This window comes from Manis javanica, chromosome 10, assembly GCF_040802235.1.
Source record: "Manis javanica isolate MJ-LG chromosome 10, MJ_LKY, whole genome shotgun sequence".
Lineage (NCBI taxonomy): Eukaryota > Metazoa > Chordata > Mammalia > Pholidota > Manidae > Manis > Manis javanica.
The window spans coordinates 87,144,693-87,168,909 of NC_133165.1; the positions used below are offsets into that span (position 1 = coordinate 87,144,693).

Genomic DNA, 24,217 nt, shown 5'->3' on the forward strand with positions numbered 1-24,217 from the left:
TGAAACTGGATTATTGTGTAACTCCATACACAAAAGAAAACTCAAAATGGATCAAATACCTGAATGTAAATCATGAAACCATGAACCTCTTAGAAGAAAACATAGGCAAAAATCTCTTGAATATAAACATGAGAGCAACTTTTTCCTGAAGTATCTCCTTGGGCATGGGAAACAAATAAAAAGTGAACAAATAGTACTACATCAAACTAAAAAGCTTCTGTACAGCAAAGGACACCATCAGCAGAACAAAAAGGCATAGTACAATATGGGAGAATATATTCATAAATGACATATCCGACATGGATTAACATCCAAATTATATAAAGAGCTCACGCACCTCAACACACAAAAAGCAAATAACCTGATTAAAAAATCAGCAGTGGATCTGAACGGATACTTCTCCAAAGAAGAAAGTCAGATGGCCAACAGACACATGAAAAGATGCTCCACATCACTAATCATCAAGGAAATGCAAATTAAAACCACAATGAGGTATCACCTCCCACCAGTTAGGATGGCCAACATCCAAAAGACAAAGAACAACAAATGTTGGCAAGGTGTGGAGAAAGGGAAACCCTCCAATCTGTTGGTGGGAATGTAAACTAGTTCAACCATTGTGGAAAGCGATATGGAGGTTCCTCAAAAAACTAAAAATAGAAATACCATTTGACACAGGAATTCCAATGTTAGGAATTTACCCAAGATCTCAGATTCAAAAAGACATATGCACCCCTGTTTATCGCAGTACTATTTACAGTAGCCAAGATACGGAGGCAACCTAAGTGTCCATCAGTAGGTGAATGGATAAAGAAGAGGTGGTACATATGCATGATGGAATATTATTCAGCCATAAGAAGAAAACAGATCCTATCATTTGCAACAACATGGATGGAGGTAGAGGGTATTATGCTCAGTGAAATAAGCCAGGCAGAGAAAGACAAGTACCAAATGATTTCCCTCATTTGTGGAGTATAACGACAAAGCAAAACTGAAGGAACAAAACAGCAGCAGACTCACAGACTCCAAGAAGCGACTAGCATCTACCAAAGGTGAGTGGTGGGGGAGGGTGGGAGAAGTGGATTGAGGTGTATTATGATTAGTGCACTGTGTGTGTGTGTTCACAGGGAAGACAGTGTAGCACAGAAAAGACAAGTAGTGACTCTGTGGCATCTTACTATGCTGATGGACAGTGACTACAATGGAGTGTGGGGGAGGACTTGATAATATTGGTGAATGTAGTAACCAGCATGTTTTTCATGTGAAACCTTCATAAAAGTGTATATCGATGGTACCTTAATGAAAATAAATAGATTTTTAAAAATGCAGTTCTGCCATCACCCGTAAGTCTCAGAAACTACAAATATACTTAGAACCATCAGTCTCTTTAAGACTGACTAAAGGTTCAAGTCTCTTGGCATGTATAATGGGAGAAAGTCTTTATCTCTGCTTTGACAGATAATTTTCTCTCTCCCACAGAGAAGAAAAAGATACAAGAGGATACTTCCTTTTCACTGGTTTATAAAGACCTATTGTTCAAACTCATGACATAGATAAATATATAAAAGAGTTTTCCCTCTCCAATAATCAGAAAGATTTATATCAATAAAATCTAGACTATAATTACCTTCTTCCATTGTTCTTCCCCAGCCACTTACAAAACACTTTGTGTTTGGGTCCAGGTTTTGGAAAACATCAAAAGGGAGACAGATAGGCTGAATATAGTCATCATATGTCACTGCTCTTTGTAAATGAAAAAGAGCAATATCATTTACATAAGATTCTATTTCAAAGTCTGGATGGATAATGATTGTTTTAACTTTTATCTTCTTGGTATTTGGATGTTTCTCATGTATATTATTAGTTCCAATCACAGCTCTCCACATTAAAGGATCTCTGAAAGAAAGCAAATGTTCCCATTACAAACATATTTATTTAAGTAAGTAAATATTCTTAATCTCACTAGTTTTTGTTATTTCTCATATTAGGTGATTAACAAAAAAAATTGAATCCTACTTTCATGCAACATAAAGTCCCATCAAATAAAAACCTAAATATTATGATGGAGGAAAGGAGAAAAAGAACAATGGACAGAAAGTCCAAAAACAGATTCAAGTACATGAGAAATTAATATATGATAAAGGTAGCACTTCTTAACAATGGACAAAAAGATGAATTATTCAATAAATGGTATTGGAATAACTATCTACCTAACTAGTCTTAACAGTGAAATAAAATTAAATCCTCCAAACATACTAAACACTAAAAAAACCCCTCAAAATTGATTATTTAAATACCCAAGTCTTTTAAATAAATATTTCATACTTTTAGAGGTACATAAAATGGTATATCTGAGACTTGCATCAAAATAATTGGAGGGGGGAATCGGTGAGATTAAGATGAAATAAGATCAGGAATGAGCTGATAACTTGAAATGGGGTGATAGTTCTAATAGGAGTTCACTAAACTATTCCCTCTGCTTTTATAAATTTTTGAAATTTTAGAATAAAACATTTGGATATTAAATTACACAAGAATTACAAAAATTAAACCAGAAAGAAAATGTAGTTGAATACATAACATTGATATGAGAAGGGACTTTATAAAACATAACAGTAAATATAAAATAAGCAACTAATGGATCTTGATATACAAAAACCAAAAGGAAGCAAAAAATCAAACCACACCAAAAAATCTTCTGTGGATCAAAAATCAACAAGTAAACCCCTAAATGTTTAATTGTTATTACATCTGGAATTGAATTGGTAATGAGAAACTGTTGTCTACAAATGCTGAAATTTTTTTTTATTGAAGTGTAGTTGATATACAATCTTATATTGGTTCCAGATATATAACACAGTGGTTCATCAGTTAACCATATGATTAAATCCTCACCCCCATGAGTGCAGTTACTGTCTGTCATCTGACGAAGATATTACTGAATCATTGACTGTATTTCCATGCTGTATTCTACTGTCCCCATGACCAACTTTTATGTTTGAGAATTTTAGTGCTCTTTTATCCCCCTCAACCTCCCCAACCCCTCCCCCATGGTAACCATCAATCACTTCTGTGTCTATGAGTCGACTTACAAATGCTGAAATTCTTTTCACCCTCACATTGGCAAAGATTATGTATGTGTGTGATGATAATGCTCAGTATAGACAAGAGTCAGAGGAACAAAGGCACACTCATTCATTGTAGAAAGTGTAAGTAAATGGGTACTTTGGCAATATGTATCAATAGTCTGTAACAATTGCATTTTATTTTACCCTGCAATTCTATTTCCTAGAATTTCTCTCAAGGAAATAGAACATATTTGGTTATCATGAAAGTGGAGATTAGGCCACCTCTAAAAAGGTTGTGAAAAATTTTAAGGTGCTAGTGCTATTTATTTCAAAAAGAAATCACTGCTTTAAGCTACTTTGACATATTTCCTTTCTTTTCCAAACTTACTCAATTTACATTATTTATCCACTGCAGTTTATATTCAGATCATAAGATTATAAAACAAGTTGTATACACTGAAAACTACAAAACATTGCTGAAAGAAATTAAAGACGTAAGTAAATGAAAAGACATGGAATGTTCATGGATTGAAAGACTTAATAATATTAGGATAACAATACTACCCAAAGCAATATATAGATTCAATGCAATCCCTATAAAAATCCCAATGAGGTTTTTTGCAGAAATAGAAAAACCCATGCTAAAATTCATAAACTATTAAGGGACCCCCAAATAACCAACATAATCTTGAAAAAGAAGAATAAAGTTGGAGGACTCACACTTCCTTATTTCAAAACTTGCTGCAAAGCTACAGTAATGAAAACAGTGTGTGCTGGCGTAAGGACAAGTAGAAAAGAATAGAGAGCCTAGAAATACACCCTTTTATATGGGATCTATTGATTTTCACTGAGAGTGCCAAGATAATTCAATGGGGAAAGGACAAGGTTTTCAATAAATTGTGCTGGGAAAATTGAATATACATATTCAAAAGAATGAAGTTGGACTCTTACCTTTTGTCATACGCAAAAATTAACTGAAAACAGATAAAGACCTAAAAATAACAGTAATAAAAGTCTTTAAAGAAAACACAGGGGAAACCCTTCGTGATATTGGATTTGGCAATAATTTCTTGGGTACGACGTGAAAATCACAGCCAACAAAAGAAAAAATAGATAAATTTGACTTCACTGAAACTAAAGACTTTTGTGCATCAAAGGACACTCAAAAGAGTGAAAAAACAACCTATAGGAGAGTGTATTTGCAAATTATATTTGATAAAGGTTTAATATCCTGAATATATTATATAAAGAACCCCTACAACTCAACAAAAAAATTGACAGCCCACTTCAAAAATGGGCAAAGGACTTGAATAGACATTTCCCCAAAAAAGATATACAAATGGCCAAAAAGCACATGGAAAGATGCTCAACATCACTAATCATTAGGGAAACGTGAATCAAAACCAAAGCAAGATACCACTTCACTCATTCACATAGTTATAGGAGCAGTGTAAGTGATGAGCTAGGGATATGGGGACTGATACTCTGAATTTACTTCTGATCAGTGGGGGGTATTGGGGACAGAAAAAACAGGTTTCAGAGATACTACAGAGAGTCAGCTAGCCTTCTGGGTAATAGAGCTATTGGTGATGTTATTATGAGAAAATAGAGAAGGAATAGGATTAAAGGAAAGATTTTTAAAAATTCATTTTTGGACTTGTTGAGAATGTGACTCCAATATATATGTATAGTTGGGAGCTGGAAATATGACTCAGCTGGAGAGACTTTGGAGTTGCCAGCACACAAACTGCTGAAACAGAAGTAGATGAGACATCTCTAGAAAAGAGCACAGATGATAAGGCCAAGAGGATAGAAAGTAGAAGTGTAGAAAATATTGCCATTTAAAAGATGACAAAGGCTTATTAAGGAGGAGGAGAAAAGATAAAAAGAGACAGAACGTGGTATCTTAGAAATCAACAAAAGATAATTTCAAGGAGAGCAGCAGTCAACTTTGGCAAGTGTTCTAGAGATCAAACAGGACGGGGATGGAGAGAGGTCATTGACTTTGGCACGGATGTGGATCTTTAATAGTATATTTTGGCCACAAAAATCAGATTGCAATTGGGATTTTCTGAGTCAATGAGCAAAAAGGAAGTATCACTTTCAAGGAGTCTCCCAGTAAAGGGAAGAACAAGAACAGGTAAAGTTTGTTTGTTAAATAATGATGAGGTGATCTAAATATGATTGAAGTATATAGGGAAGAAACGAACAGATTGAAAAATAGCAGAGACATTGAGGCAGCATAGGTTTGAGACCTAGGCTTAAATCAGTGGGCTGCCTCTTAAGAGCAATGCGATCTTTGGCAAGTTAGCAAATCTGTCTGGTCTTTGGATTCCTCAAGTGTAAAATGGAGATTGTAATAGCTTTGCAGAGGGGTACCACTGAGAAGGGCTTTTTAAATTTAGAATTATATGTAACATCCTTAGACAAAACCTAATCTTAGAGCAAGTCTTTGATAAATGGTTGTTATAAAAGGGAATAAGGAATAATTGATGTGCAAGGAAGGGAACAGGAATAGAAAGTGACAGTCCTCTGAGACAGGAGGAAACTCCTGAAACTCATAGAGACTGTGCCTCAGTAATATCTACTTCCTCAGCACGGAGTCCTGTTCTAGTGTATTACATACATTCACTAAATACTTGTTGAGTAAAGGGGTAAAAACATCAATAAGATTTAGTCTTGAGAACTGTTAAGTGGAATATGGACATTATATTCAAATGCTTGGAAGAAGAATCAGGTTTTTATATACATGGCTTCAGAAGGCAGAACAAAAACCAAGACAATACAACATAAGGAAAAACTTACTTAAGAATTAAGGCTGTCTGAAATGGAAATGAGATTCTTCCTAAGACAATTCAACCTCACAAGAGGTATTTCAAGTACAGAACCATATGATACAATTATGGTTATGTGGGTGGGTTTCAGTCTGACAAACCTGGATTTGATTCCTGATTTTGTTGCTTTCCAGCATGGAACCATGAGCAAATACTTAAGAATGCTAAAGTCTCAGGTCTCCCTAAAGAGCAGTTGTGAAGATTAGTGGAAATTACGTATGAAAGAATGCCTGCCTCAGTACATTGAAGCAATAATTATTTCTGACTAGAGAATACATTATTTTAATATTGTAGTTAGTTTTCATATACAGGACAGAGGATTGAACTAGACCTTTAAAATGCCTCTTTGATTCTACGATTCTCTGACAACATAGTGAACCTATATTATTTGACCAAGGTCATACAAATAAGCAGGTTTTTGAGTCTTAACACCACTGCACCACAAAGTGTCAGGGGAGGACTAAGATACAGGTCTACTTCAAACTCCTTGTTCTCCCTACTGTGTCAAAGGAATAGACCAGTAAAGGTACAATGTCAGGACTTAGTAGGCAAGAGGACCTTTTCCAAGACTCTTCATACCAAGTAGGTCTTTCCTCCCTTGGTTTAAGGTTTGAAAGCTGTTGAAAAGCAGTTTTTAAAGATAGCATGTTAGAAAGTAGTTGTTGAACACCCACACCTGAAAGAACAGAATTGACCTCTTTCTTGGTATAAACCCTTGGTTTATACCTTAGTATCTTCCCATTTTTCTAATCCCTAGTCCTCAAAAGGCCAATTCATAGTACCAAAATGTTTTTAAAATGTAGTATATAAATGGAAAACTTTAGGTACTCCATTAGGCCACTTTACCTTGATTGGATTTTGAAATTCTTGTTAGTTCTTCCTAAAGACTTTTCTAAGACAGCTAGTCTCTTAAAAATTAAAGACTAAACAGAGACCGTATGACAGGTTCCATGGTTTCCTAAAGGATTTATTATAGAGCTTCATATTAAATAGGTTAGGAGGGTTGTAAAGTTTTATTCTAACTGATAAATCCTACTTCTCCAAGACTGACATCATCCATAAACTCAATAAACATTTACCATGTCTCCTATAAAGTATGCCAAGTCCTATACTTGTACCAGGAATATAAAATAAAACATGCAGTCCTTGTCTTCAAAGAACTCATGATCTAATGGTGAGAAAGACAAACACCTGATTACAATATAATTTTAAAAGCTTCATTATTTAAAGAAAGGCCTAAGAAACTCCAACCCACAGTCCAAAAATCTGGCCTGTCTCCTTTTTATATTGCTCATGAACAAAGAATGATTTTTACACTTATAAATGATTAGGAAAAAAACCAAATAACAAAATAATATTTTGTTCAAATTCCAATATTCATAAATGGTTTTATAGGGTCACAGTGAACTTATTCAATTGTTTTGTCTACAGCTGATTTGGTTCTACAGAGGCAGACTTGAGTAGTTGTGACAGAGACCGTATGGGCTGCAAAGCCTTAAACATTTCTTTACAGAAAAGGTTTGTTGACCTCTGATTTAAAGGATTTATTTCAACAAATATTCAGGGTACTGTGTATAAGACATTATGGCTACTTGCAAACATACAGCTTAACTGAATAGGGCTGGAGTCAAATGATTCTCTACATTTCAAGATATCCCCTGAGGATAAACAGGAGGTGTGTTTTGTATACATACCTAAAATCCTTAGTGCAGTGGGCGGCTGTGAGGATCCACTTATTTTTCACTAAGCTTCCCCCACAGACATGAGTAGAAATTTTACCAGGCTGAATTTGCAGGCTAACTACCCACGGCCAGGCGCCACTTTGAGCTACCGTGCCCCCTGTAATGCGAGGCCCTTTCAGCACATCCGCAAGTGGTGCTTTTCCACAATCTAAAAATAAAAATGATATATTATTTGGCTGAACACCTAATAATATTAATTTCTAATCTTAACACATTAATCTTTGAAACTCCTATTTAAAAAACTGATGAATCCAGAGCTACAAGTTCTAATACTTCCTGTTTAACTTGTTGGGTTAGTCTTTCTCAACTGTAGTATGAAGTCACCTAATAGCCCTTTCAACTCTGAATTCCAATGAATCATTAATCTGTAAAATGGGAATAACAAACCGCAGAATGCTTTGAGGAGTATATACAGATGCCCCACATAAGTGAACGGCATCTTTACCATTACCGCTACTTCTACTACTACAGTCTCCTCATAATTGGACTGCTTAGGTCTATAAATTTTTAAGACAGTCGGAACAGAAAAGAAGGGACCCACGTCCCAGCCCTACAAGTGGGGAAAAGGCCAAGGGGGACCGTCCGAAGATACTGCCCTTTGCATCCAACCTTTCCTTCGCCAGGACCTGGCGGCCCTTCTGCCCGAGCCTCCACCGCATGGCCGCCGGCCGGGTCCCAGGAGGGGCCGCGCCTGCTCCTCTCGGAGCGCGAGTGGTCTGCGAACAGGAGAGCGTTGCCCACAAACAGCGCCGCGCTCAGGAGCCCCGGCCCCATGTCGGAACTCCGGGGGCGCAAAATGGCTGCCAGCACACCCCGCCCGCGCCGCGGTGTGTGAGGCGGAGAGGCGCGAGGGCTGCTCGCAAAGCAGGCGAGGGGCGAGCGGGCGCCGGCGGCCTGTGAGGCGGGCGGGTGCCCGGATGACCCTGGCCTCCGGGGGTAAACCAGCGGGCGTCCGCTTACCGGGCAGCAATACGGGAAGCGCCTGGCGCTCGGCCGCCTCGCCTCGCCTCGCCGGTCAGAGCTGTGCGCTTGCACAGGCCGGCAGGGGCGGGCGGTGCTGGAACCTGGGGGCCGCTAACTCAGATTTGTAGGGCCTTCGACGGAGGCTTGGATTCGAGACCATATAGCCATTATACACACACAGATTGATCTCATTATCAGTTGGTTTGTAGTAGCTTGCCTTCAACCAATCACTTCAGGATAAGCTGATAAAATCAAATTTAAAGACATGCAAAGTTAAGGACAAAGCCTGACTGATGGTGATTGCACCACCACCACCCACAAACGCACTTGCGCATACACCCTCTCCCTCCCTCTCTTTTTTTCTCTTCATCCCCCAGCCTGAGAGATGCATTATTCTTTGCCCTTGTCAGAACCCCTGAAGTGCCCCCTGGCATTCAAAACTGTGAGGGGAGAGGGCACAGATAAATGGCTCCAGTTAATCCACCAAACACACATAGGTATTAACCTCACACTATGTACCAAACACCCGAAATAAGTACCACATCACTGGAGGTGTGTTAAGACCTGGTCCTCTGACCCAGAGAACTTAACAAGTTGGCCAGTGGAGAAAATCAGGACTAATTCACGTGGGGAGCAAAGAAATAAATGGTGACCCTCAAGCCTAATGTTAATTCAGACATAAGATATTGGTGTGAGCTGTGGCGGTCTTGTTGGGGGCAAGTCGGTACAGAGACGCAGGGAAGTCAGAGTACAAGGTGAGGAAAGAATTTATTAAAGTAAGAGTGCCAGGGAATGACAGAACAGAATGATAAAGGAAGTTCATTGAACTGCTACTTAGCATGGGGCACATCCCACACCAACTTCTAAAGCCAATGTCACCTGGGGTTCAGTGTCTGCTTGGATCTGCATGGCGTGGGAACTGAGTCCCTGCCACCCGAAGATTTGGGGGAGCCACAGAGCACTGGATGGAGTGAGATTATGTTCTGCGAACTCCCTAGAGGCAAAGAAAGGAGACTTTCAGGCAGGCTACTAAAGAGTATGGCCTTAAACTACAGTTCTGTCTGGGTCACCCAGGAGACGGTAATTTGCAAGCCCAGATCTGAGCTCTCAGTAGCCCCTCCCAATTTATCTGAAATAGGGCAGAGAGAGTGAAGGTTTGAACTGAAATCCAGGGGATTAGAATGAAAAAGCAGAGTAACAAAGAAGACACCATGGGAGAAGCGCAGAGACAAAACGTTATAAATTGAGCAGTGAGAGGTTTATTTAAAGCAAAAAAGTGCACACTCAAAGAAAGGGGAGTGTAGGCTACCTCAGAGAAGAGGCGCCTGCCCCTAAATTTTAGGGTCTGGGGATTTATAGGTGGTTGAGGATTTTCAAAGGACTATGGGTGTGGACTTGTTAAGTGCTCCCAGAATGTTCATCCTAGATGAGTCATTAAGTTTCTTTTCTTATTAGTTCTCCAGGTAATTCTGCAAAATTAACATAAGAAATTTACTGCTGATTTCTTCCCAGAATAGCAGCTTCCTGGTCTGAGGGCTTATCAATTAAGACAACCTGCCCTGCCCCCAGGGTGGGCCGAGTTATTGTGTTTGCTAAACAGTATGTTAAGAATCTTCTTAACTTGGTGGATTTTTTAAAATGCAATTTTGACTTTAAAGTAAAATCTTCCTATCTTTAATATGGTGTTTATAGCTGGGCCTTTTAGCAGGCTGAAGTAAATTTTACAATGGCATGATCTAATTGGTACAATGAAGACATGGGTTATACTGAGATACTTCTCTTTATCTGGGGAATATTCAAACATTTAAGGCCAAGTTGCTCCTGACCTTTTGAGCCTTGACTGATTAACTGATTAACTCTGAGTCTTTTCTCGCTTTCTAGTTTTAACTGGTTAACTGAGTCCTTTCTAGTGGGCTCTACTGGCCTATTCTCTTTCTACTCCGCTCATATCTATTTTCTTGCCTTACAGTCTGGGAAGGCAACTTGCAGGAGAGGAATGTGAACGTGGCCTAAACTGAAGCTCATGAAGTGGAAGAAGATGTAGTGAGGACAGGCTGGGCAAAGACAGAGGTGTGGGTATGTATCCATGCTTGTTTCTCTAGAGAAACAAAACCAGTTACATATATAGAGGTATCGAAAGGGAGATTATGGGAATTAGCTTATGCAGTGGGGGCTGAGAAGTCCCAGGATGTTGAAAGGGCGAGCTCCCAGATTCTATTTCAGCCAATTGGGACCCGGATCCTACCTCAGCCAATCAGGACCTGGATCCTATTTCACCCAATCGGAGCTTGGTCTCTCTCCTCTCCATTCAGCAGAGCTCACCCACCACCCTTAGATTCTGCCAATTGACCAGAGCCACGACCTATCACCCCACCAACCACCCCTAGATCCAGCCAATCAGCCAGAGCCATGACCTATCACCCCACCAACTGCCCTAGAACCCCATAAAACCTTTGTGGTATTGAAACTCGCTCTCTTTCTCTGGCGTCTTGCCACTGCGTTGGTGTAGATGAAAGATTGAGCTCGAACTAGCTCGAATACAGGCTCTTTGCTTTTGCATGGGTGTTGGCTCCTTGGTGGTCTTCTGGGATTCGCAGCTTTGGGCACAACAATGTGTCATAAACTGGAGACCTAGAAAAACCAGTGCTGTAATTCAGTCCAACCCAAAGGCTCAAGAACCAGGAGCTCTGATGTGTGAGGGAAGGAGAGATGGCCGTCCCAGCTCAAGAAGAAAGAGGGAGAATTTGCTCTTCTTCTTCTTTTTTGTTCTATTTGGGCCTTTAGGGGATTGGATTCGATGATACCTGCCCACGTTGGGGAGGGTGGATCTTTATTCAGTCTACCAGTTCAAAAGCTAATCTCTCCCAAAAACACCCTCACAGGCACACCTAGAAAGAATATGTTACCAGCCTTAGCCCAGTTAAGTTGACACATAAAATTACCTAGCACAATAATAATCAATGTGTGTATATAATTTTATTTTTACTCTTTTCTGTTATCTTATGGAGACTGAAGAGAGAAACCATGCCTTAAAATTTTTTATCAAAATATGGAAGAGAAAAAGCTAAATTGAAGCCTTTTTCCTGGTTTTGTATTTGACTTGAATCTGCTTTGAGTTCAGAGTCAACATATATGGCTCTTCCCTTTAGATGAGCCATTTAAGATGGCTCTTGTGGAGCCCGCTTCATACATCTGGTGAAGGGCACTGATTGCTCAGCATAGTGAAGATAAATTTGTCAGTATGCAAAGGAAGCTGGGAGAGAAGGAGGAAGGAAAGAAGCAGGCAGCCCAACAAGATGGCATACGACCGACCAGGCCTGAGCCTCAGAGATGTCTGTGAGTGTCAGTGAGCCGGGTCGACCCTGGGTTTTTAAGGAACAATGATGTCTACTGTTCCATTTAAATTGTTTCATCCTTGCTCTCTTGAGCTGTGCTGAAGCTTGCCTCTGTTAACCCCATGCCTTTAGTAACAAGGGGACAGTGTGGGCTGTAGTAGCCTGGTCACATGGTAGAGGATTAAAGTAGGGGCCAGTTGAAGGACAGCCGCCCTGCTCCTGCCGTCCCTCTGAGGTTGTCGTGGTAAGCAGCATTAAATCGAAGGAGGCTATTAATTGGGGCTTACAGGTGGTACCGGTGGGAAAGGGAACAGAAGCTCAGGGCTGAGCTGAAATCAGTGGGTGGGAGGCAGGTGATATTAGAGAAATAAGTTTCAGCATGACATGACCCAGGGGCAGACAAGAAACAAAGTCCCTGTTCCCCGAATAGTTTAGTGGAAGATGATACTTAAAAGGGGTGGTGGGGGGTAGAATAGTTTGGGGGTGTTTCTGTGTGTTAGGATGTGATCAGATTGGCTTTGTAAACTGACCAAGATGACAGGTCTTGCTGCGACAGACAGTAGATTTAACAGATTTCTTTTATACACCTGTTGAAAAACAAGTGCATACACCCAAGTCACAAGGACAATGAAAAATGCAGTGGGTCAGTAAACACAAAGCTTCAATGGTTGGCTTTCCTCTGCTTTTTCTAGGTCTTCACTCTTCTCTCCTGCACTGTCACTTCCTTTCTTTGTGGGATCATTCCCACCAGCAGACAAATATCCTCTGGTGTGGTAGGCAGTCTCTGAAATGGCCTCTAATTAGCCCTGTCTCCCAGTAAGGTATGAACCTTTGTCGAGTCCCCTCCCCTTTAGCATGGGTTGGATTTAGTGACACACTTCTAGCAAATAGAAAGTGACAGAGGTGATGGGCTGTCACTTCCATGATTAGGTTATAAAAAGATTGTAACTTCTGCCTTGACTTTTTCTCGAGCTCTCTTGCTACAGAAGGGAAGCTGGCTGCCACATTGTGAGCAGCTCTGTGTCCCTATGGAGTGGCCTCTAGCAGCAGGCGGTGAGGACCTGAAGTCCTCAGTCTATTGGCCCGTGAAGAATCCAGTCATACCACATCACATGAGCAAACCGGGCAACAGATCTTCCTGTGGACAGTTCTTCAGATGAGACCACAGTTCTGGCTAACACCCTAACCACAACCTCCTGAGAGACCTTAACCCAAAGGTACCCTGCTAAATTACACTCAAGATTCCTGACCCACAGAAACTGTGAGATAACACTTTTTTTTTTAAGCCACTAAGTTGCAGCAGCAGAGAATACATCTTGTTTCTCCTACCCTTGAAGGAGAATGGGGGCATTATGCTGGGGTCTGGGGTGGCCAGGGGCACCCATGGAGGGGCAGGGTTGACAGGGTCTGGAGTTGGGAGTGGTTTTATTCTTCCTATTTGTTCCCTGCTCCACTTGGGATACGTCTAAGTTAGCGCTATGAACCCTTAAATAATTGTTTTCATTATGTAGACTTTTAAACAATAATAACAATGTAAATATCCACATTCCAATCACCTCATTCACTGTTTCTGTTTTGTCAAATGTTTCATCCACATGAAAGAATAGTTACAGTGCAGTTTGTGTAGGATTTAAAGAATGAAAATACAAGGATACCCATTTAAGAAAAAGAACATTATTGTTGCATTTGAAATCCTCTTCGCACCCCTCCCTGAATCTGTCCCTTTCACTTTCCCTTAGAAGTAAACAATATTTTGCATTTCATATTTGTTATTTAATTGATTCTCTTTATAAACCTGGCTGTACAATATGGTAGCAACTAGCCATGGGTGACAATTTAAGTTTAACTTTCAGTTGAATAAAAGTTCAGTTCCTCAGTAAAGTTAGCCATATTTTAAGTGTCCAACAGCCACGTGTAGCTTGTGATGATCACACTGGACAGCAAAGTTATAGAATATTTGCATCATTGCAGAGAGTTCTATTGGACAGATCCAAACATTATTCAGTTTTGCATGTTTTTGAACTTTAAATAAGTTGAATCACACAATGAATTTTCTTTTGCAGCTAGCTTTATGTTTGTTTTGGATTTTTTAAAATTGAAGTATAGTTGACATACATACAATGACATACAAGCTACATGTGGTTGTTAGACACTGAAAATATGGCTAACGTTACTGAGGAACTGAACCTTTTTTTTTTTTTTTTGAGAGGGCATCTCTCATATTTATTGATCAAATGGTTGTTAACAACAATAAAATTCTGTATAGGGGGGTCAGTGCTCAGTGCACAATCATAATCCATCTCAAGCCTAATTCTCATCAGTCTCCAATCTTCTGAAGCATAACGAACAAGTTCTTACATGGTGAACGAATTCTTACATAGTGGAAAAGTTCTTACGTGGTGAACAGTACAAGGGCATTCATCACAGAAACTTTCGGTTTTGATCACGCATTATGAATTATAAACAATCAGGTCAAATATGAATATTCGTTTGATTTTTATACTTGATTTATATGTGGATCCCACATTTCTCCCTTTATTATTATTATTATTATTTTTAATAAAATGCTGAAGTGCTAGGTAGATGCAAGATAAAGGTAGAAAACATAGTTTAGTGTTGTAAGAGAGCAATTGTAGATGATAAGGTGTGTGCCTGTAGACTATGTGTTAATCCAAGCTAGACAAGGGCATTAAAACATCCACAGATGCAGAAGATTTCTCTCAAAACAGTGGGGGTGAGGTTCTAAGCCTCACCACTGTTGATCCCCAATTTCTCACCTGATGGCCCCCCTGCGACTGTGCCTGTCTTAGGTTGTTTGAGGAACTGAACTTTTATTCAACTGAAAGTTAAACTTAAATTGTATGTCAACATACAAAGTTATTACAATATTATTGACTATATTCCCCATACTGTACTTTGTATTCCCATGACCTATTTATTTCGTAACTGGAAATTTGTACCTCTTGATCCTCTTCACTTATTTTACCCATCCTCCCAATCCCCTTCCCTCTGTTAACCACTAGCTTGTTCTGTGTATTTCTGAGTCTTTCTGTTTTGTTTGTTCAATTGTTTTGCTTTTTAGATTCCACATGTAAGTGAAATCATATGGTATTTGCCTTTCTCTGTCTGACATATTTAACTTAGCATAATATTCTCTAGGTCCACCTATGTTGGCTAAAATGGCAAAATTTCATTCTCTTTTATGGCTGAGTAATGCTCCATTATATATATATACCACATGTTTATCTGTCAGTGGGTACTTCAGTTGCGTCTGTATCTTGGCTATTCTGAGTAATACTGCAGTGAACATTAGATAGGGGTGCATATATCTTTTTGAATTGGTGGTGTTATTTTCTTCAGAAAATACCCAGAGTGGGATTGCTGGATCATATGGTAGTTTTTTGGGGAACCCCACACTGTTTTCCACTGTGGCTGCCCCAATTTACATTCCCACCAACTGCACAAGGGCTCTCTTCTCTCCATATACTCACGAACACTTGTTACTCCTTGTCTGATATTAGCCATTCTGACAGGTGAGGTGCTACCTTATTGGGGTTTTGATTTGCAGTTTCCTGCTGATTAGTGATGTTGAGCATCTTTTCACATGTCTGTTGGCTATCTGTATGTCTTCTTTGGAGAAGTGTCTATTCAGGTCCTCTGCCCATTTTTAAATTGGATTCTTTGCTTTTTTTGTAGTGGATATTAACCCCTTCTTCGATATATCATTTGCAGATGTTGCTGGGGCAGGTGGGTTGGGCTGGGAATGTCCATACTGGAATACAACGTAGGGCAAGTGGTGCTAGCAGTGTAGCTGGAAGGTGTCAGAACAGATACCTGTCAGTGTTGGGCCAGCTAGGCTGGACGAGGGCAAAAGAAATGGTGTCCATCAGCACTTCTGTTCCCTGAGAAGGCTCTCACAGATCCCTGTCCCTCTAGCTCACACTCTAAACTTAGTAAATCTTACCCAAGTATGGCCCAGGCACTTTTGAAACTGCCACCTCTGTGCTTGGTCTCAGAATCAGTGAAACTGTGTGCGGGCTCTTTATAAGCAAAGGGCCCTTGGTTTCCTGTAACTCTGGTTCTTCCAGAAGTAAGCCCAGCTATTTTTCAAAGTTCCCTGTGTTAGGCTCTGCTGGTTTTCTAAACCAGATGTTTCAGGGGTTTGTCTTCCTGCTGTAGATCCCCAGGGTGGGTGTTGCCCAGAGTGGGGCTTGAAACCCTTCCTCCTCAGGGAGGACCTCCGTGCCGGTGCCATTCCTTCTGTTTGTGGGGCATGCTAGGCTTTGTTCAAACTGCTGTATTTCAGTTGGTCTCCAAGCAAGACTGCACACCAGCCCTCCAAGAGGGGACTCTCAGGTTCCTATGGCATTTGGGACCCGCAGATATCAGCCCTGTGGGCTTTCCAATTCAGACGTTCTGGGGGCTCATCTCTCTGGCGCAGATCCTAGGGGCTGGGGTGCCTGATACAGTGCAGCAGCCCCTTGCCCCTCAGGGAGAAGTGCCTGTCTGGTGAGAGCCCAGTGTATTATATCCCCTAGAAAGGGAAAAACTATGAAGACAGTACAAAGCTGTCTTTTTGAGAGATCATGTCTCTGTCTCTTCTACTGTCTCAGTGGTTCTTTCATCCTTTGTTGTGGAGAGCAGTTCATCAAGTTTTTAGATCTGTTTCACGGGGAAGTAGTCCATATGTAGCTGTAGAATTGGTGGGGCTGTGGGAGATGGCAAGTTCAGGATCTTCCTCTGCCTCTTTCCTCCCAGATCCTGTTTTGCAGCTAGCTTTGTTCAATCCAGTATTAGGTTCTTGATTTTCATTCATGTAGTTATCTATATCTGTAATTCATGCATTTTTACTTACACACTGTGTGACTATGTATTTATCAACATTGGAATCTATTATTGATGGACATTTGAATTCTTTCCGGATTTTTGCTAACAAGTATTATGCATATAAGCGTGAGTTTCTCTGGATTATATACCAGGTTGGGATTGCTGGCTCACAGAGGATTTATACCATTGCCTTATTATATGCCAAATTGTTTTCTGAAATGTCTTATCAATATGCTCTAATGAGCAGCATTGGTCCATTGTTCATATTATCACCAATGCTTAATTTTTTGCCAGTCTTGTGGGTATGCATTGAGAAATCATGGTTTCAATCTGCATTTTCCTAATTTTGAATGAGTTTGTATATTTGTCTCTCATATTTTTAAGGAATATTTTATGAAATATATTTTCATATATTTAGGGGACATTCATTAATTATATTAAGTACCCATTTGGGTAATTTATCTATCTTTGTTGTATTCATGTCCTTAACTGGCAGCCACCGAGATTTTTACTGTCTCCATAGTTTTGCCTTTTCTAGAATGTCATGACTGTATCATACAGTTATGTACTCTTTCAGATTGACTTCTTTCACTTAATAATAATGCATTTAACGTTCTTGCACATCTTTTCATGGCTTGATAGCTTCTTTTTAGTGCTCACTATTCCATTGTCTGGATGTACCACTGTTTATTTATCCATTATACCTGTTTGAGGACATCTTGGTGACTTCCAAGTTTTGTCAATCATGAATAAAGCTGCTGTAAACATCTGCATGCAGCCTTTTGTGTGAATGTTTTCAACTCCTTTGGAAAAATACCCAAAGTTGTGCAGTTGCTGGATCTTGTGATAAGAGTACATTTAGTTTTGTACGAAACTGCCAAGCTGTTTTCCAAACTGGCTGTACTGCCTTTTTTTTTTTTGCATTTCTCCTAGCAATAAATAAGAATTTCTGTTGTAGCACGTCCTTGCTAGTATTTGGTGTTATCGTTCTGGATTTTGGCCATTCTAATAGGTGTACAGTGGTATCTCATTTTGATTTGAATTTCTCTGATGACATGTGATATGGAGCATCTTTTCATGGTTTTTTTTTTTTTCCATTTATGTATGTGAGATCTCTTTTAAGGTCTTTGGGTCATTTTTTGAATCAGGTTATTTGTGTTTTTATTATTGAGTTTTAAGAGTTCTTTGTGTATTTTGGTTAACAGTTCTTTATCAGATGTCTTTGGCAAATATTTTCTCCCAGTCTGTGACTTGTCTTTCCATTGTCTTCACATTGACTTTCACAGAGCAGAAAATTTTAATTTTGGTGAAATCTGGCTTACCAGTTCATTCTTTTATGGATCATAATTTCAGGGTTGCATCTATAAAGTCATTGCCAAGACCAAGGTCATCTAGACTTTCTCCTATATTATTTTGTAAAGTTTTATACTTTTGTGTTTTACATTTAGATCTGTGATCCAGTCTGAGTTAATTTTTATGAGGTATGTAAAATCTGTGTCTAGATTCATTTTTTTTCATGTGGATGTACAATTGTTCCATCATCATTTGTTGAAAAGACTTTGTTGCCTTTGCTCATTTGTGGAACATCAGTTGGCTATATTTATGTATATGTGTCTATATCTGTGTTCTCTGTTCTGTTCCATTGACCTGTTTATCTGTTCTTTTGCCATTACCACCGTGTCTTCATTACTGTAGCTTTATAGTATTTGTTGACGTTGGGTACTGTCAATCTTCCAACTTTGCTCTCCTTCAACACTGTATTGCCTCTTCTGAGTCTTTTTCCTCTCTTTTTAACCTTTAGAATAAGTTTGTTGATATCCACAGTGTATTTTGCTGGGATTTTATTTGTGCTTGCATTAAGTCTGCAGATTAAGTAGGTAAGAACTGCCATCTTGGCAATATTGTCTTTCTAGCCATTAATATAGAATACCTCTCCTTTTATTTACTTCTTTATCAGAGTTTTATCATTTTACTCATACAGATCTTATACATATTTTGTTAGATTCATACCTAAGTATTTCATTTTTGGGGGGTGCTAATATATAATGGTCTTGTATTTTTTAATTTCAGATTCCAATTGTTTATTGCTGGTATATATGAAAGTAATTGACTTTTATTAACCTTGTATCTTTCAACCCTACTATAATCACTTACTGAGTTTCAGGAATTCCCTTTTACAATCTTTTGTTTTTTCTACACAGATGAACATGTCATTTGTGAACAAAGATAATTTTATTTCTTCCTTTCCAACCTGTATACACCTTTTATTTCCTTTTCTTGTCTTATTGCATTAGCTAGAACTTACAACATAATGTTGAAAAGCAGTGGTGAGAGGGGATAACCTTGTCTTATTCCTCAGTTTAGTGGAAAAGCTTTGAATTTCTCACCAGTGTGATGTTACTTGTAGGCTTATTTGTAGATATTTATCTAATTGTGGAAGTTCCCCTTTATTCCTTTTTACTGACAGTTTTTTAAAAATCATACATGGGTGTTTGATTTTCTCAAATGCTTTTTCTGTATCAATAGGATTGTGTGACTTTTCTTCTTTAGCCCATTGTGGTGGGTTGCATTGATTTTTGAATGTTGAAGTACCTTGCATACTTGCGATAACTCTTACTTGGTAATGTATAATTCTTTTTGTATAACTGTTGGATTTGATTTGTTAATATTTTATTATTGAGGATTTTTGCATCTGTTCATGAGAGATATTGGTCTGTAGTTTTCTTGTCTATCTTTGTCTGGTTTGGTTTTAGGATGCTAACCTTATAGAATGGGTCAGGAAATATTCTGTTTATACCTTTTGAAAGAGATTGTGGAGAACTGGTGTAATATCTTCCTTAAGGGTTTGGTAGAATCTTGTAATGAACCCATTTGGGTCTGGTGATTTCTCTTTTGGAATGTTACTCATTATTAACTCAATTTCTTTAACAGGTATAGGCCTATTCAAATTGTAGTTTTTCTTGTGTGGGTTTTGTCAGATTCCATCTTTCAAGGAATTGGTCCATTTTATCTAATTATTAAATTTGCTGGCATATTCAAAGTGTTCCTTTATTATTTTAATGCCTTTGAGATCTGTAATGATGTCCCCTCTTTCAGTTCTAAAATTAATTTATGCCTTCTCTTTTTCTCTTAGACATGTTAAAGGCTTATCAATTTTACTGATATTTTCAAAGAACCAGCTTTTGGTTTCCTTACTTTATTCATTGATTTTCCTTTTTAAAAATTTTATTGATTTCTGCTCTAATTTATTATTTATTTTCTTCTGCTTATCTTCTGATGAAATTCTTAATTTTAACATAACTGAATCTAGCACTGTTTCCTTTTGCTTTGTACTTTGTGACTTGTCTAAAAATCCTTCCCTAAGTTGAAGTCATAAAGCTAATTCTTACATTATCTTTTAAAGGTTTTATTGTTTTTGACTTGTATATTCCAGGTGGACAAATTCATCCACCTGGAATTGAATTGTGTGTATGGTGTGATGTAGGAACTCAATTTCCTATGTAAATAACCAATAGTTCTAGCGCCATTTATTTAGTTTTTAAACCTTTTGTATTGAAAATGTCAAATATATACAACAAAAGAATAATAAAATCCATGTGCCCATTATATAGCTTTGACAATTATCATTTCATGGCCAGTCTTGCTATATTTATATCCCTACCTACTTTCCCCAATTATCAAAATTATTTTGAAGTAAATACCAAAAATTATATCATTTTATCTATTTTTTAATTTATTTAAAAAATATTAACATTTTAAAACATTGAAACCCCATTATCTCACTTAAAATATTAATTAAAATTCTTTAATAGCAACTCATTAGAGGCTAGCATTACCCTGAACCCAAAACCTGAAGACATCCAAGAACAAAAACATCTGCAGTCCAATATCCCTCATGAACAGAGACAGGAAAATCTTCAATAAAATATTAGCAAAATAAGTCCAGAATTATATTAAAAAGATTATACATCATGACTAAATGGTAGTTATCCTGAGAATGCAAGACTGGTTCAACATTAGAAAATCAATTAGTAAAATCTATCATATAAAGAGAGTAATGAAGAAAGCCATATGATAATACCAATGGGTGTAGAAAAAGCATTTGATAAGTCAGCATCTATCCTTGATTAAAAAAAAAAATCTCAGGAACTAGGAATAGAAGAGGACATCACTACAGATCTCATGAACTGAGAAAGGACTTCTATTTTAAAAACCCTATAGCTGATATTATATTTAATGGTGAAAGACTGAGTCATTTCTAAGATTGGGAACAAATTAAGAAATCCCATTCTTACCAATCCTGTTTAACATTATAGTAGAAAGCATGGGCAGTACAATAGAGCAAGATACATTAAAGGCATACAGATTTTTTTTTAATAATTCAGAGAATATATTAGAAGAACTCTTCATAATTTCCCCAAGCTACATTTAGTATCCTCAGAAACATATAAAACAATATATTATTCACTGGAAAACAACAGGTTGAGTTTTGTTTTTTTTTTGAAACTCTTCTAGACTTTTTATTGTCATTGTAAAGGCATACAGATTTTAAAGAAAGATAAAACTGCCTATATTCAAAAATGACATTATCTAGTAGGAAACCCCCTAAAATCTACCAAAAACTCCTAGAATTAGTAAGTGAATTTAGTAAGGTTGCAGAACACAGGCCTCCTTCTATTTACTAGCCCGAAACAACTGAAAACTGAAGTTTAAATATTTCAAATAGTTGTAACAAAAAAGGAAAAGGAATACTGACATACATCGGAGATATTGTAGATCTGGTTCCAGACCACTGTAGTAAAGCACATGTTACAGTAAAGTGAGTCAGATGAATTCTCTGGTTTCCCAGTGCATAGAGAAGCTGTATTTACACTATCCTGTATTCTATTAGATATAGTGCAATAACATCTTTTTAAAATGTACATACTTCATTTAAAAATAACATCTTGCTAAAAAATGCTAATCACCTCCTGAGCTTTCAGCAAATCATAATCACTTGTCACAGATCACTGTACAAATATAATAATGAAAAAGCTTGAAATATGAAAATTACCAAAATGTGTTGGAGACATGAAATGAGGAAATGCTGTTGGAAAAATGGTGCTGACAGCCTTGCTCAGCACAGGGTTGCCACAAAACTTCAATAAAAAAAAAAAGATCTGCAAAGTGCAATAAAGTAAAGTGCAATAAAACAAGGTATGCCTGTGGTAATGAAGTATAATTCTAACAACACACATGCGTGGTCACTATTATGAAAATGACAAAACACTGAAAAAAATTTTTAAAGACCTAAATGAGATATATTGTGTTTATGGATTAGAAGCTTCACTACTGTTAAGATGATAGTTTTTCCCCAATTGATCTATACGTTGGTATAACACAACCCCAATCAAAATTTCAGCAGAATCTTTTTTTTTTTTGGTAGATAAAGACAAGCTGATTGTAAAGTCCTTATAGAAAGCCAAAGGAACTAGAATAACCAAAACAATTTGGGGGGAAAAACTCAAAAAAATTACACTTGGAAGAATTCATACTACCTGATTTCAAGACTTAGGTATAAAACTACAGTAATCAAGACAGTGTAGAATTGGTGAAAAGGACAGACACCCAGAGATCAATGCAACAGTCTGTATGAAGCCAATCCTTTGAAAATTTGTTGAGACTTAATCTATTACCCAGTATATGGTTCTGTTTTTATAAACACTCGTTTGAAAAGAACTATTTCTAAGTCTGTATTGTACATCAAATTTCATTGGTTATAAGATGCACATTTTTCACAAACATCGGTAAAATCAGTAAGCCTCTGGCCATCAGTGAGATGTCATAGTTTACCTGGCAGTGTTTTTTTCTTTTAGTGGTTTTTAAGGTAATAGTGTGCCTTATCAGTGGTAACTTACAGTTGATGAAATTCAATAAATCAGGTCAAGATTTTTAATCATTCAAATCTGTCTTGATTATTTTCCTTTTCTGTCAATTATGAGAGGTATATTAAAAACCTAGTATTTTGAATTTTTATATTTCTGCATTTTTCTTCAGAAAATGATCTTAAGATAAAAAGTTAACAGTTTTGAATTCTAGATGGTAGGTTACAAGGATTTGATAGATTAATGTGAGTTTTCTGTGTATTTTTAAAAGGTTGTAAAACTGATTTTAAAATGGAAGTCGCCACCTGGTGGACACATCTAAATAATTTAAAAATCGATACAGGTGCATAAAGATGAGGGAATAAAGCTTTTCAGACTCTTCAACACATGGTAAGAAAGGTACATTCTGGTGGTTAAGGCCACAGATTTCGGAGTTGATCAGACCTAGGTCTGAACCCTAGTTTTTTTATTTACAGTGTTACCTTAGGCAAAGTATCAACTCTTTGTGCCTTGGTGAGTTTGAATCCCAGACCCTCATTCATTTGACAAGCATGGCACACTCTAGGGCGCCAGGTAAGCACTGCCCTAAACTGGGGGGATACAGAAGAGCACAAAACAGTCTCCCCCTCGATTTAATAAAGGTGTGTTGTGGGGTGGGGAGAGACTACAATTTTAGATTGAATGATTAGAGATTGGGTTAAAATCCCAGACCCCTAGTTATTAATACTCATAATCTTAGACAAGATTGACAAGTATCACAGAATGACATTAATATCTAAGTGCCACAAAAGCTGTAACACTACCTTGTTCATTGCTTTTTTCCTAGGAATGCTTGGCATTAAAAGACCTTCAATTGATATTTGCTGAGTGAAATGAATGCAATTACTCTTAATAGTTTCTGGTGCATATACATAGCAATAAATAGTATCTACTTATTATTTGACTATCTACCTAATAGTCAAACTATTAAGGAAATAGTATGACTGTGTAGATTATGTAAATAGGTAACCTGGATTTATTAGCAATGTAAATTGGTATTTACATAACTTACCAGTTAAAAACTATTATATATACTTACTGAAGGCAGCGAACTGTACTACATATATCCTGTCAATTTTGGGCAAATGCATCTCAACCATGAAATAGCAAGGACTTAGTCTCTAGTGCTTATCCATTTGCTGCAAAGAAACTTACACTGGTAAAATGTTATAGTTTCAGAACCTCTCTCTTTTCTAAAAAAGCATTACATGGCTAAAACTCCCTCCAAATGACTGTCCCTCAAAGATTCCTGCCAAAGTCTCTCTAGAGCAGGCTTCTGAATTGTACAATCTTGAAAATTTTATAGTAAAAACAAGCAGTATCAAAAGGAAAAACTTATTTTGTATAGCAGAGTAAATGTATGATTACTGCAGTAAGATTTTTATAAACTTTGACATTATTTTGTATAACCCGTGACCTTTCCTTTTAATTAGCTACTAAGCCCTCAAGTCCAATTTCCCTCACTTTTTATCAATTATAGCATCTTTCCTGGGAAGATGAACTGTCATTATGGTAACTATGTAATCCCAAGCCATAATATGTAATTTT

At 37.7% G+C, this 24,217-nt stretch overlaps 1 protein-coding gene across 1 annotated transcript in view; it reads right to left on the bottom strand.

Annotated features, from left to right (window-relative positions):
* Positions 1–8,415, bottom strand: part of TMPRSS12 (transmembrane serine protease 12) — a 29,942-nt gene extending 21,527 nt beyond the window's left edge. The window contains 3 exon segments of the mRNA XM_017663683.2: positions 1,625–1,893; positions 7,594–7,789; positions 8,196–8,415. Coding sequence (XP_017519172.2) covers positions 1,625–1,893; positions 7,594–7,789; positions 8,196–8,415 — 685 coding nt within the window.
* Between the last annotated feature and the right edge of the window lie 15,802 nt (positions 8,416–24,217).